The sequence below is a fragment of the Ranitomeya variabilis genome, chromosome 2, assembly GCF_051348905.1.
Source record: "Ranitomeya variabilis isolate aRanVar5 chromosome 2, aRanVar5.hap1, whole genome shotgun sequence".
NCBI classification, from domain to species: domain Eukaryota; kingdom Metazoa; phylum Chordata; class Amphibia; order Anura; family Dendrobatidae; genus Ranitomeya; species Ranitomeya variabilis.
In genome coordinates this window covers 152168200-152180344 of record NC_135233.1, presented here as the reverse complement: position 1 = coordinate 152180344, position 12145 = coordinate 152168200, and the positions used below count along the sequence as shown (strand labels likewise).

At 45.3% G+C, this 12145-nt stretch overlaps 1 protein-coding gene across 3 annotated transcripts in view; it reads left to right on the top strand.

Moving 5' to 3' along the window:
- Positions 1–12145, top strand: part of SYNE1 (spectrin repeat containing nuclear envelope protein 1) — a 667130-nt gene that overhangs the window by 34947 nt on the left and 620038 nt on the right. For all 3 annotated transcript variants that reach the window (XM_077283091.1, XM_077283090.1, XM_077283089.1), the window contains exon 2: positions 5853–6159. In XM_077283091.1, coding sequence (XP_077139206.1) covers positions 6093–6159 — 67 coding nt within the window. In that variant the 5' untranslated portion in view covers positions 5853–6092. The remainder of the gene's footprint in view (positions 1–5852; positions 6160–12145) is intronic.

Below are 12145 nucleotides of genomic sequence, written 5' to 3'. Positions count from 1 at the left end.
CCATGTCAGATATTGAGAAAAACATGCATACAGTATGTGTCTTTTTATATAGTGTATGTAAACTTCTAGTTTCAACTGTATATCCGGTAGCTACAGGGGGAGGATGGATATGACCACTCTTTAAACGTTTGTTGACATTCTTTCATGGCAGTCTGTTCAGGCGCAGACAAATTGTAAAGGCGAGCTTTCGGTAATTCGGCATCAGGGACAAGTTTACTTACACAGTCATAACAACGATAGGGAGGTAATATCTCCCCCTCTGTTTCCGAGAACACATCACCGAACTCCTTCAAGTGTCCCGGCAGACCCTTCAGACTACTGGAGTATATTTGTACTGATTTTAGACATTTCTTGTAACAATTGGGGCTCTATTTAACAATCTCTTTCTGACACCAATCTATTACAGGATTGTGAAGAAGCAGCCGTGGAAGCCCCAGTACCAACCCAGGGGGGGAAATTATCCAAAGCAAAACAGGAGATGGATTCAGAGTGAAGTGCTCACACATAGGGCATGATATCCACCTTTACCCTCTTCACCAAATTCTGGGCTAACAGTGTCTTGTCTATGGGGAAAATTTGAAAGGGTCTTTTTAAACTAACTGTCCCCAATCTAAACTTTAGAACAAGTCTATCAAAAGGGAGCAGCAGACCCGCAGTCAATGAAGGCCAATGCTGATGATGCCTGGTCCTTGAAGGATAGCGTTGTATTCATCAGTACTTTATCAGGGGAAGAAAAAGGTACCTGGGAGTGTGGGTTACCTTTTCGACCATCACCCAGACTTAGACGTTCTCCTGATGGTTTGCTTGCCTGAGTACGAGTTGGGTAACTCTTCGGAAAATGTCCATTGAGACATTGCACAGTGCAGACAGAGTCTAAGATTTTATCCATGTTTTCTCTCCACAACACAAAGGCTGTCATCTCTAACTTCAAATGGCTTTGCCTCCGGTAAATGAACCTGCTTCGCGGAGGTATAACGGGCAGCCTTGTGTTCGACACATCTCTCACAGATTTTGCGGTCTATTCATATGGCCTGGGTCATGACTTTTGTTAGAAAATAAGAGCTGTCATGAAGAACCAAAGTGTCCTTAAGAGTCTCGGAAAGACCTTTGTGGATCTGGCACCTGAAAGCTGCATCATTCCACAGAACTCCAGTGGACCACTGTTTCTGGAGACTAAGCTCCCTTAATCATGACAGTGGGTCATGGAATTGTCATGATTAAGGGAACTTAGTCTCCTGAAACGTGTTGAGATTCTTACCCATATGGTTTCTGCTGAAGTTTGTATCCTCCATGTTTAAGTTTGTGAATAAAGAAAACTTTTTTTCACGGATTCGGTGAAGCTGGACATTTTCTTCTCTTGGATTCTACACGCCTGGACTCAGCGGGTCCGTGCTCCCGAAACTCAGCTTATGCATCACGGGTGTGCTGGTTTATATTCCTTCTCTTCATAGTAAGACGTAGCACTACATGCAAAAGAGGTGCCCGCACAAGCAATAAAATATAATTACCGGTATATAGATTAATAAAATATATTAAAAACCGAACCAAACATATGTCTGATACATAGGAAGTACTACAACTGTTTGGGCAGGGACACCGAACACGGACTTTACCAGGAAGTCCGTGTTACTGTTCGGGTTCGGCAGCCCAAACACCGGGTGTTTGTTGCGCTGTCATGTGCATGACAGCGCGGCAAACAACGCTTCTGATCGGCAGTGAAATCATCCCCGCCGATCAGAGAGCCGCGGTTCCCCATGCTGTCAAAAGACAGCGTGAGCCCGCAGCTCTGATTGGAGGTATAAAGTTTACCTCTGGTTACTGGTGTCAGCTGATGGGACTACTGCTCCCATCAGCTGCCGCCTGCTGCCGCTAATAACAGTGAGAGCAAGAGCGGCTGATGAGAGCCTTAAAATAGCATCCTGTTAGATGTGCCAATTCTGACACTTTTCCTGGCTCTTCCCACTTGCCCTGTAGCGGTGGCAAGTGGGATTCCTATTTGTGGGGTTGATGTCACCTTTGTATTGTCCGGTGACATCAAACCCACGGATTAGTAATTGAGTAGTGTCTATAAGACGCTTATCCTTTAGTAATCCTATAGTTATATGGTAAATAAAGACACAGCCAGAATAAAGTCTTCTATTTGAAATAAACAAAACAGGTGAATGAGTTGCTGCGAGCGCAGCATCAGTGACTAGCAGTGACATCATCAAGGTTACTGCAGGTCACTGAGGCTGCGTTCCCAGGTGGCAAATGAACAGTGTTGACCTCGGTGAGATCCCCGCTAGCACAGTTGAAATTCACCGTTGTGAAATTCTCCCAGTGAACTCACTGTTATTAGTGGCAGCAGACATCGACTAAGCAGTAGTCCCATCAGCAGAAAACCAATGACCGGAGGTAAACCTTATACCTCTGATCATAGCTGCGCTCTCACACTGTCTTTTTACAGGGTGGGAACTGTGGCTCTCTGACCAGTGGGGATGATTTTACGGCCGATCAGAAGCGGTTTTTTGCTGCGCTGTCATGCACCTGACAGCGTGGCAAAGACTGGATGTTCGGGACCCCCATTAAAGTGAATGGGGTCCGGGTTTGAGTCTGGGTACTGTTCTGGTACCCAAACCCGAACTTTTTGTAACTGTTTGGCCGAACTTGACGGATCCGAACAACCAGTTGTCTGCCCATCTCTAATAATAAGTACTGATACACAGCAGTTATGTTTATTATATTGTAGGGTCAGTGGATAGCAAAGGGTTCCTGATTCCATACGTTAGTACTATATCGCCATTTTTCTTCTGGTTCATTTCTGGTAATACACTGTAGCATTAAAGGGGATATCCACTACTTGGACTACCCCTTCTCATTCGCTGTTTCACCATTTCAAAATAATAACACCTATACTCGCCTCAGGTGTTGGCACCGTTCCAGCAGTTTTGGCGCTGGTTCTCCCGTGGATCTCTGGCTTCATTCTCCATGCCTTCGGACACGTCACGTACATTAGGTGGAAATTACAGCTACTGTTCTCTCACTTCCTCCAGATGTATGAGAGAGAGAAGCCAGTGCTGATTGGCCTCAAGGATTGTGTGACATAACAACGTAACACTATACCCGGGGAGAGCCAGTACCGGCACGGCTGGACCAGCACTGGAGGTGATGGGTGTTATTATTTTACAAGGGGGCAATACAAGAGTTGAGTAGAGGGTGTCCCAGTAGTGGTCAACTCCTTTAAAGTGCTGCTCATGGTGTAGAGTAGAATATATGCGAGGTGCGTTCATTAAAGATTTCCCCTGCCCCACTTCCTGTGGACTGAGAGTTATTAGTCCTTCTCTACATAGGTGCCATTTAGGGACACACACTTCTCTCATCTCTTTAGGCAACTGTAAACTGTAAACACCTCGCTTGCAGAAGTCAACTGGTTGCTCCAAAAGCCACGTTGTGACTTTGAAAATCAGAGTCTCATCTTCGGCAGAATGCTTGCCCTTCAAAAATAACTTAATTGTTGTAATGAGGTGGAAGTCTGATGATGTGAGGTTGGGTAAATAAAGGGGATGCCGTACAATTTCAAGGCTACAGGAGCATGCTTCCATTTAGGCAACATGTGAGTTGTGAACTGGTGCATTGTCTCTGTTTTGATGGTCTCCAGCAATTTCCGCAGCAGTGAAACATAGTATGCCCCAGTGATCATGGTACCCTTTTCTAGGAAATCCATCAATATTACTCCGTTCGGTGTAACAAGGGCGACCGGGGGGTAGTTGTGGCCGAGGTTATTTAAAGGCACAGTACATGGATAGAGTCCACTGAGCAAATAGTCAGTGAGAACCCCTGGTCCATTGCACATAGATAGACGGGACCAACACAGCTTTTCCCCACATGCTACCTTCTCTTCCTCTGGTCACAGCAGTCCAGGCATATAAGGGTCCGGTAGGCAGCTGTACTCCAATGGGGGAAAGGAACTTTTATTGAACAAATGATGAAGGATGAACTAATAGACTATTGCTCTTTCCATGACACGTGTTGTGGCCATACCCACAACGTCCACAGTGGCTGACTTTCACAGTCATCCAATCACTGGCATCTGGGCGCCTGAGACCCTACCCACATCCTGGGGGCCTGTGTTGTAGGTCTTCAGTCCGTATAACTCCTTCGTCTGGGGCAGCAGATCTTTCCCATCCAGGAGTCTGGCAATGCCCCTTCTGTAGCACACATCTGCCCTGGACAAAGTACCGCTTTCTTTTGCTTGCAGACCAAGACTTCCTGTCTGCTCTGGAGGCTGCTGACCCTGCCCCCTAAGTTACTTAACTCTTTCCCTACTTTTAACACACAGTTACATACATTACCATAGTAAACATTAGGACCAGGCAAACGTAGCACAATACATTAAGAATAGATAACTTATTTATATACAATGCACAGAGGGGTCACATGGAAGGAGAGGAAGGCGCAACTGAGGGGACCTGCCACCCCCTTATACTGGTCCTAAAATACTGTGAGCATGACCTTGCCTGCCGAGGGTTGGGCACGTGCCTTCTTTGGAGGAGGTGAGTCATGATGCTTCCATTGCATCGACTGGACTTTAGTCTCAGGATCATAGTGATGGACCCAGCTTTCATCCTGTGTGGTCAGTCTTGAAAAAGTCCTCCTGGTTTCCGTGGCACTTCGTCAATAGAGCCAGAGAGCATTCGACTCGTTCCTGCTTCTAGAAAGGTGTGAGCAGCCGGGGAACCCAGCGAGCAGATACCTTATGCATGTGAAGATGGTCCTGGATGATTTTTTCCACGGACCCCACACTAATCTTGACATTTTGGACTAGAGGGCGAATGTTTAGAAGGTGATTTTCCAAAATGGCGATCTCCACTTGCTGGATGGTGAATTCATCAATAGCAGAGTGGGGTTGACCTGGAATTGGTGCTGTTTGCACTGAAGTCCGACCACATTTGAATTGACGATACCAGTTCTTGACTAGATCATATGATGGGGAATCATCACCATAAACCTCTTTTATCTCATTGAACGTCTCCTTTGGTGTGCGATCTTTCAAGTAAAGGAACTTGATGAGTGCTCTGCATTCAACTGGTTCCATTATCAAACCTCACACCAGTTCAGCACCTGTAAAATCAAGACCGTTATCAGTTGTGAGTTGCAAATTGCCACGAAACCTATAGAGAGTTATATCATTCATTACACAAGCGCAGTTTCCATGTCCTGTGATAAATAGAAGTGGGTCAGGGGAAGTCTTAAATGAATGCCCCTCGTACCTTTGCAATTTGTGGGTGGCATATTTGGTGCTTTGACTGATTGTTCTTTTTTAAGTGATCTGTTCTACTCCATACTTCTCATTACCTTAACTGTATTAATTTCTTTTGGTTTTACCTCCTGTCTGCACTTGAGCTATTTCTGTTTCTGCCCATTATGTGGCATGTCTTCTGGGTATGGAATGATTGTGCTCGGTACATCTAGGTGATTTTTATGGATGTCCCTTCCGAGTCTTCCTTTTGAGTCTGTACTCTGTGTTGTGTCTCACTATTTTAATAATGTGTTCTCTTTTTAAAAATATTATGAGTTAATAAAGTGATTGACTTTTTATTGTGGTGCGTTGCCTTGTATATATTAGTTGCATCTACAAGTAATAGTTATATGAGTACTAATACATAGCAAACATGGCTGATTTTATTTGTATTTCACTCTATTACCCGAGGCTCCAGTAAATGTGCTTTCTACAGTAATTGACTGCTTGGCACAAGTGATGCGGCGGATCCCGGACTGCCAATCTTAGTCAGAATTGTTAATGAGATTATAGGTTTTAGCATTGCAAGAAACCAGGCAAGTCTCTTCTAAATCCTGCATCTCTCTCTTTCCAGACAGCTTAAGCTTTCAGTGAGAAGAACAGGACCTATATGAAGAAATAAAAAGCGGCACCACAGTCGTGACTGGTCGGCTTTTGTTTGGGTGCCAGACAGTGGTGACTCAAGCTTCAGCTGCCTAGTGGGAATACAAGGTGAAGGATGCATCAGGAGGGCGCTGCAAGACATTGTGTAACATCCTAAGAACTGAACTGAGAGTGAAAATTCCTTCATCTGCGGATACCCTGAAGACTCAGGATGGCCACTTCTCGGCTAGTAAACAGAAGCACCAGGGACATTGCCAATGTGATGCAAAGGCTGCAGGGTGAGTAGCCTTCTTTTAAGCTGCTCCACTATTATTTTTCTTTTGCTGGTTAATATTGTATTTGTTGTCCCAAATTTATATCTTGCTAATTTAGTGCATCAGTTATAAGAGTAGAACGACTGTGTGAAAGCCATGAGTAACCTAATAAAATTAAAGAAAATCATACCATGCCTACCAGGCTATAGGATCAGTGTGGAGATTTACTTTTAGTTAAAAAGGCCCAATAATTTATATGGGAAATGTATAAAAAGCAACAACATAATACATTATTATATCTGGAATAAGTTTCTTAAGAATTCACATTTTGATGTCAAAATTCATTTTTGTCTATATACCTGAATGGTAGTTGAGGTTTTGATAATCAAGGGTAGTCGGAAAGTGTCAGACTGATGCCATGTTCTAGCGTCTTTTACACCATATGATCACATCTTGTGGTGCTTTGGCTCAATGCGAGTATTTATGGTTTACAAAATGAAATATAGACACCACCACATATTGCAGTCATGTTCGAACAGATCTGATTTTCTTTTGGACATAAGTCACATAGGTAAAATGATGAAATGATGAGTTTACTGGAACCCCAATATGGAGTTTAATTGGAGTCAGACCACTGTGTTTCGGCATGCACAGAGTACGACACGGGATTTATTTGCATGTTGGAACTCCAATAAACTGCATTTATGTAGATACTGTTGAACTTCTTTCTTTTGCCGCATAGTATCACGTGAATAGCCATTCATTAGAAAAGACACCATGTAATCCCACCTATCCAGTAAGGATGCAGTCCGACTGCCGTATTACTCGGGCGAGCATCATATCGCAATGCTCGGACTGGCCATCAGCACTCCAGACCTGAATGTGACAGTCTGTATTACTATACAGTGTCATGCTCAGGTCAGGAGAGCCGAAGGCCAGTCCGAGGATTGCGATAACATGCTCGCCTGAGTAATACGGCAGTCGGACTGCACTCTATTGGGCAATTCCACAAAAACGTGTGGCTACATCAGCTGCAGTGGTTCTGTACAGTAAGAAGATTGTTGTCCTCAATTTCACAAACACTTTAATCCTCTGAAACATCTGTCTTCTAGACCTAAAAAATGCTAAGACAATAATTTGTCCAACTTACAAAACCTGTTTAATGTTTAGACTTGTCTATAACTTGTCCTATGTGGTAGAATAGCCAGAAGTAGAGGACAAACAGAAGGTAATGTTTGCCCCCCCGCACAGACAACTGAATAAAGCGGGGGTCTCATGTCCCCATAGACCACATATGTTTATATGTGGTGGTTATGTTGGTGAAGAAGGGGTTAAACTTGAGGAGTTATTTTTATGTAAAGCGGCTTAAACCAGTTTTAGCTGGTTTTGCGCGCTCAGAATTTTATGAAAAATGATTGGCCAGCTGCCTGTTTGGCGGTATTTATTTGGTAATATAAAATGGGGCTCCTGTCAGCGCCTGTCACTGCGCCGTCGCTTGAAGAAAGAAGAGGACTTATGTGGCGATGGAGAAGCTGATCGAGGAACTCGTTGCCAGAGCCGGCGGGGAAGACGGGATGGACTGGCTGAGGAGCTGCCTGGCTATAAAACCTCCGTCGGCAGCCTCCGATGCCTCTCCTCTTCCCCCAGAAGTTCCGGCGCCATCTTCGGGTCAAGCCCTTGCACCGCAGGACACCGAAGTTTCCGGGCCCAGAGCCAGGAGGCAGAAGAAGGTCTTCTCTCCGCCTGCCTCACCTCCTTCATCCCGGCGCGGCTCCTCTGAAGGGAACAGGAAGTCGCGCTGCCGCCAAGCGTCGAGGTCTCGCAGCCCATTGCGAGACTTCGGCGGCCATCTTTCTAAGAAGACTGCAGCGTCTGCAGGAGCCGCCGGCAGGGCCAGCAGGGGCGCCGGCCGTAAAAGCGCTGTGGTGCCCTCCACCTCTGGCTGCCAGGCGGCTTCACTGCCGGCTACCAGGGGTACGAGCCCCGCTGGGAACTCCAGGGAACAATCGTCCGACGAGGAAGTGACTCTTCAATCAAGTGGCCCTGAGCAGCTGCGCTCGCCCCACACTGAGGGCTGGAGTGCAAGCGCTGCTGAAGAAAGAAGACATCAGGACAGATCAGCGAGGGGTGAGACTCTGTGTTTTCCTATGTCTGTCCCTCAAACTGATTTAAGGAGCATGATTAAATCTGTATTATCTGAGGCCCTGGGTGAGGTTTTAGTACGACCTCCAGCAGCAGCTCCTAATACTTCATTTCACATTGAAGCTCCTGCACAAAATGCTCCCTCATTAAACCCTTTTAAAGAAGCCTTAACTTGTGAGCTCTCCCCCCTTGGCTTCCATTTAAGCCCCTCAGTTAAGGAGCTTATATGGAACAACCAATATATCGACATATTTTCACTACTCCCCCGCAGAGGCCACCCACCTAGATTTGATAAAAAGGAGGATAAGCCCGATTCAGAGGAGGCGAAACGTAATTCTAGATCCTTTCATAATTGGATACAGGCATTTGCTATTTACGCTGCAGTCTTGGGGGAAAAATCACCTAACCTGCAGCCTGTTTCAACATTTAGATATCATCCTGGAGGCTTATAGGAACTTTGGTGGCTCTGCATGGTTAAACTACGATGAGGCATTTAGGCACAAATTATCTGTTCATCCTGAACTAAAATGGGGTTTCAAAGATATTGGCATTTGGATCAACCTCATGCTTCCAGTTAGGAATGCTGTGAATAAGCAGCCTGGTAGTATGGTTTCTAAGAAAGGTGTTTGTTTTGCTTACAACGAGTCCTTTTGTAAGTGGAACAATAGCTGTCGCTTCAGACACGAGTGTTCATTCTGTGGTAACCCCCATCCAATGGCTAAGTGCTTTAAGAAGCAAGCCGTGCAGCAATCATCCTCTAAGGATGCAGTTTCTAAAAGCCCCATCTCGGGTGAAGCTGGAAAGAATGTCCACCTGGTTAAGCAGGTACCCAGACAGTCGGATCAGTAAGCTTCTTTATGATGGTTTCTCTGTAGGTTTTCATGTTCCAGTATTTAAAGGGAATGGGTGTGTTATGGTTAATAATTTACCTTCCCTTTCAGATTTTCCAGAGGTTGCCAGGGACAAAATTTTTCACGAGCTTGAGTTAGGCAGGATTGCGGGCCCATTTTTGACACCTCCATTCACAAATTTCCGTTTATCCCCCTGGGCATAGTCCCTAAGAAAGAGCCTGGCTCCTTTAGAATGATTCATCATTTATCCTATCCTCAAGGCCGTTCATTGAATGACGAGGTTGACAAGAGCCTATGCTCCATCACTTATTCCTCTTTTGACGGTGCCCTGGACATGTTGAGGAAATTTGGCCCTAATGCATTACTGGCTAAATCTGACATAAAATCTGCCTTCAGACTTTTGCCAGTGCATCCAGAAGGTTTTAACTCCCTTGGTTTTCAATTTGAAGGGTTTTTCTTTTTTGATAAATGCTTACCAATGGGTTTTTCTCTATCTTGCTTTTACTTTGAAAATTTTTCTCGGTTTCTTCATTGGGTTTTGGAAGATAGTCAGGTTGAAGCAGGCGTTTTACATTACCTAGATGACTTTTTATTTATTGGCCCCCCTCAATCACCTTAGTGCGCGAAAACGCTGTATACATTTTTGCAAATATGTTCCCATTTTGGTATTCCCATTGCCCATGAGAAAACAGTAGGCCCATCGTGCCGTATTGAATTTCTGGGCATTACAATCGATTCTGGCAGAATGGAAACTATTCTTCCCCAGGATAAAATCGATCGGTTGCGGACTTCTCTCCTTAACCTTGTGTCCAAGAGCAAGGTCACACTCAAGGAGCTTCAGTCACTACTTGGCCTTTTAAACTTTGCCTTGAAGGTGGTACCTATCGGCAGGGTTTTTTCTAGGAGACTGTACGAAGCCACTAAAGGCTTGTCATCTCCTAATTCCCATGTCCGGCTTAGCGCTGGTTTGAAGGAGGATGCCAGAATCTGGCTGTCGTTTTTGTCAGATTTTAACGGACGTTCAGTGATCCAATCCCCTTTCGTTGCAGCGGATTCTCTGCCTTTCGTTTTTTCTACGGACAGCACGTTAGGTTTAGCTATTTTGTTCCGATCGCATTGGGTAGCTTTACCATGGCCGGACGCATGGGTATCAATGAGAATTAATGAGAACATTTTAGTTAAGGAACTTTTTTCCCTTTATCTAGGTATCCCTTTGTGGGACTTCCACCTAAAGGATTCTAGAATACTGCTATCATCTTTGTCCTAGCCAGTGGTTTTCTCCATTAATACCCTGTCCTCTAAGCAGCGGCACTCAGCAGCTATTTTGAGGCAATTAGTCTAAGGGTACCATCACACAGTGCCATTTTCATCGCTACGACGGCACGATTCGTGACGTTCTAGCGATATCGTTACGATATCGTAGTGTCTGACACGCTACTTCGATCCGGAACCCCGCTGAGAATCGTACGTCGTAGCAGATCGTTTGAAACTTTCTTTCGTCGTCTAGTGTCCCGCTGTGGCGGCATGATTGCATCGTGTGACACAGGTTGTATACGATGTGCGCACAGTAACCAACGGCTTCTACATCGCAAATACGTCATGAAATTATCGCTCCAGCGCCGTGTATTGCAACGTGTGACCGCAGTCTACGACGCTGGAGCGATAATCATACGACGCTGCAACGTCACGAATCGTGCCGTCGTAGCGATGAAAATGGCACTGTGTGACGGTACCCTTAGAGTGCCTGAAATCCAATATCTGGTTGAAAGCAAATTTGGGCCTTAGTAAAAATAGTTATTTGACTGATTTCATTCTGCGTGGTCAGTGGCTCCATTTTTACCAACAGGTGCCATTCGCAGACAGAGAACCGACTTCCTGCCCTCGTTCGGTTGGGGACCTGATTGCAATTTGATTCCTCATTTTATCCAGAATTCCCTGTCTAAAAGATCATGGGCTGATTACTCAGCCACGTGGAGGAAGTGGATCGAATTTTCCGGGTGTTATGGTACAGAGGCAACCTGTCCTACTCCTTTTGTAGCGTTAAAATTTGCGGAATCGCTGGTGGCGACAGGTCTTTCTTACTCCGCAGTTGCCAAGTGCTTTGCGGGAGTTTCGTTCTTTTTAAAATTAAACGGCTGCTCGGCTTTAACGGAATTTTTCTTGGTTAAACAGTTTTTGAAAGGCCTGAAGAGGAAAACTTTTTGTCCAGATTCCAGGCGCCCGATTTCCATTAATTTGCTAAAACAAATACGTTCAGCGTTATTACACGTATGTTTAAATTCAGATGAGGCTTTGTTGTTTTCTTCCGTATTTTCCATTACTTTTTTTGGGGCATTGAGGGTAGGCGAAGTGGTTTCTGCTAGAAAATCTGAGCCCTCTGGGCTTATGTTGTCGGACATTCGAATTTTTGAATAATTTGTTTTGATTTTCATTCGGAAATCAAAAACTGACCAATTGGGTAGAGGTTCTGAGCTCAGATTGAATTTGTTTTCTGATCCTTCAATATGCCCTGTTCATAACCTTTCAAAGTGGTTTAGTGTAAGGCCTGCTGTACAGGGCCCTCTATTCTTGCATAAGGATGAATCCCCTGTCACTATCTTTCAGTTTAAAGGGAACCTGTCACCCCGTTTTTTCGGTATGAGATAAAAATACTGTTAAATAGGGCCTGAGCTGTGCATTGCAATAGTGTAGTTTGTGGACCCCGATTCCCCACCTATGCTGCCGAAATACGTTATCAAAGTAGTCGTTTTCGCCTGTCAATCAGGCTGGTCTGGTCAAAAGGGCGTGTTGTCTTCCCCCAGATTTTGCGTAGTTTTCCGTTGGTGGCGTAGTGGTGTGCGCATGCCCAAGGTCCTGAATCCTCTGCCAGGGGATTGAAAAGAGCACGCTGTTCGTTATTTCATTGGTGATCGGTGGGCGCGGCCATCTTCCTTTGGCCGCGCGTGCGCAGAAGCGGCGCTCTGCTGGCTGCGGCTTCAGGAAAATGGCCGCCGCGATATCCATCTGCGCATGCGCGG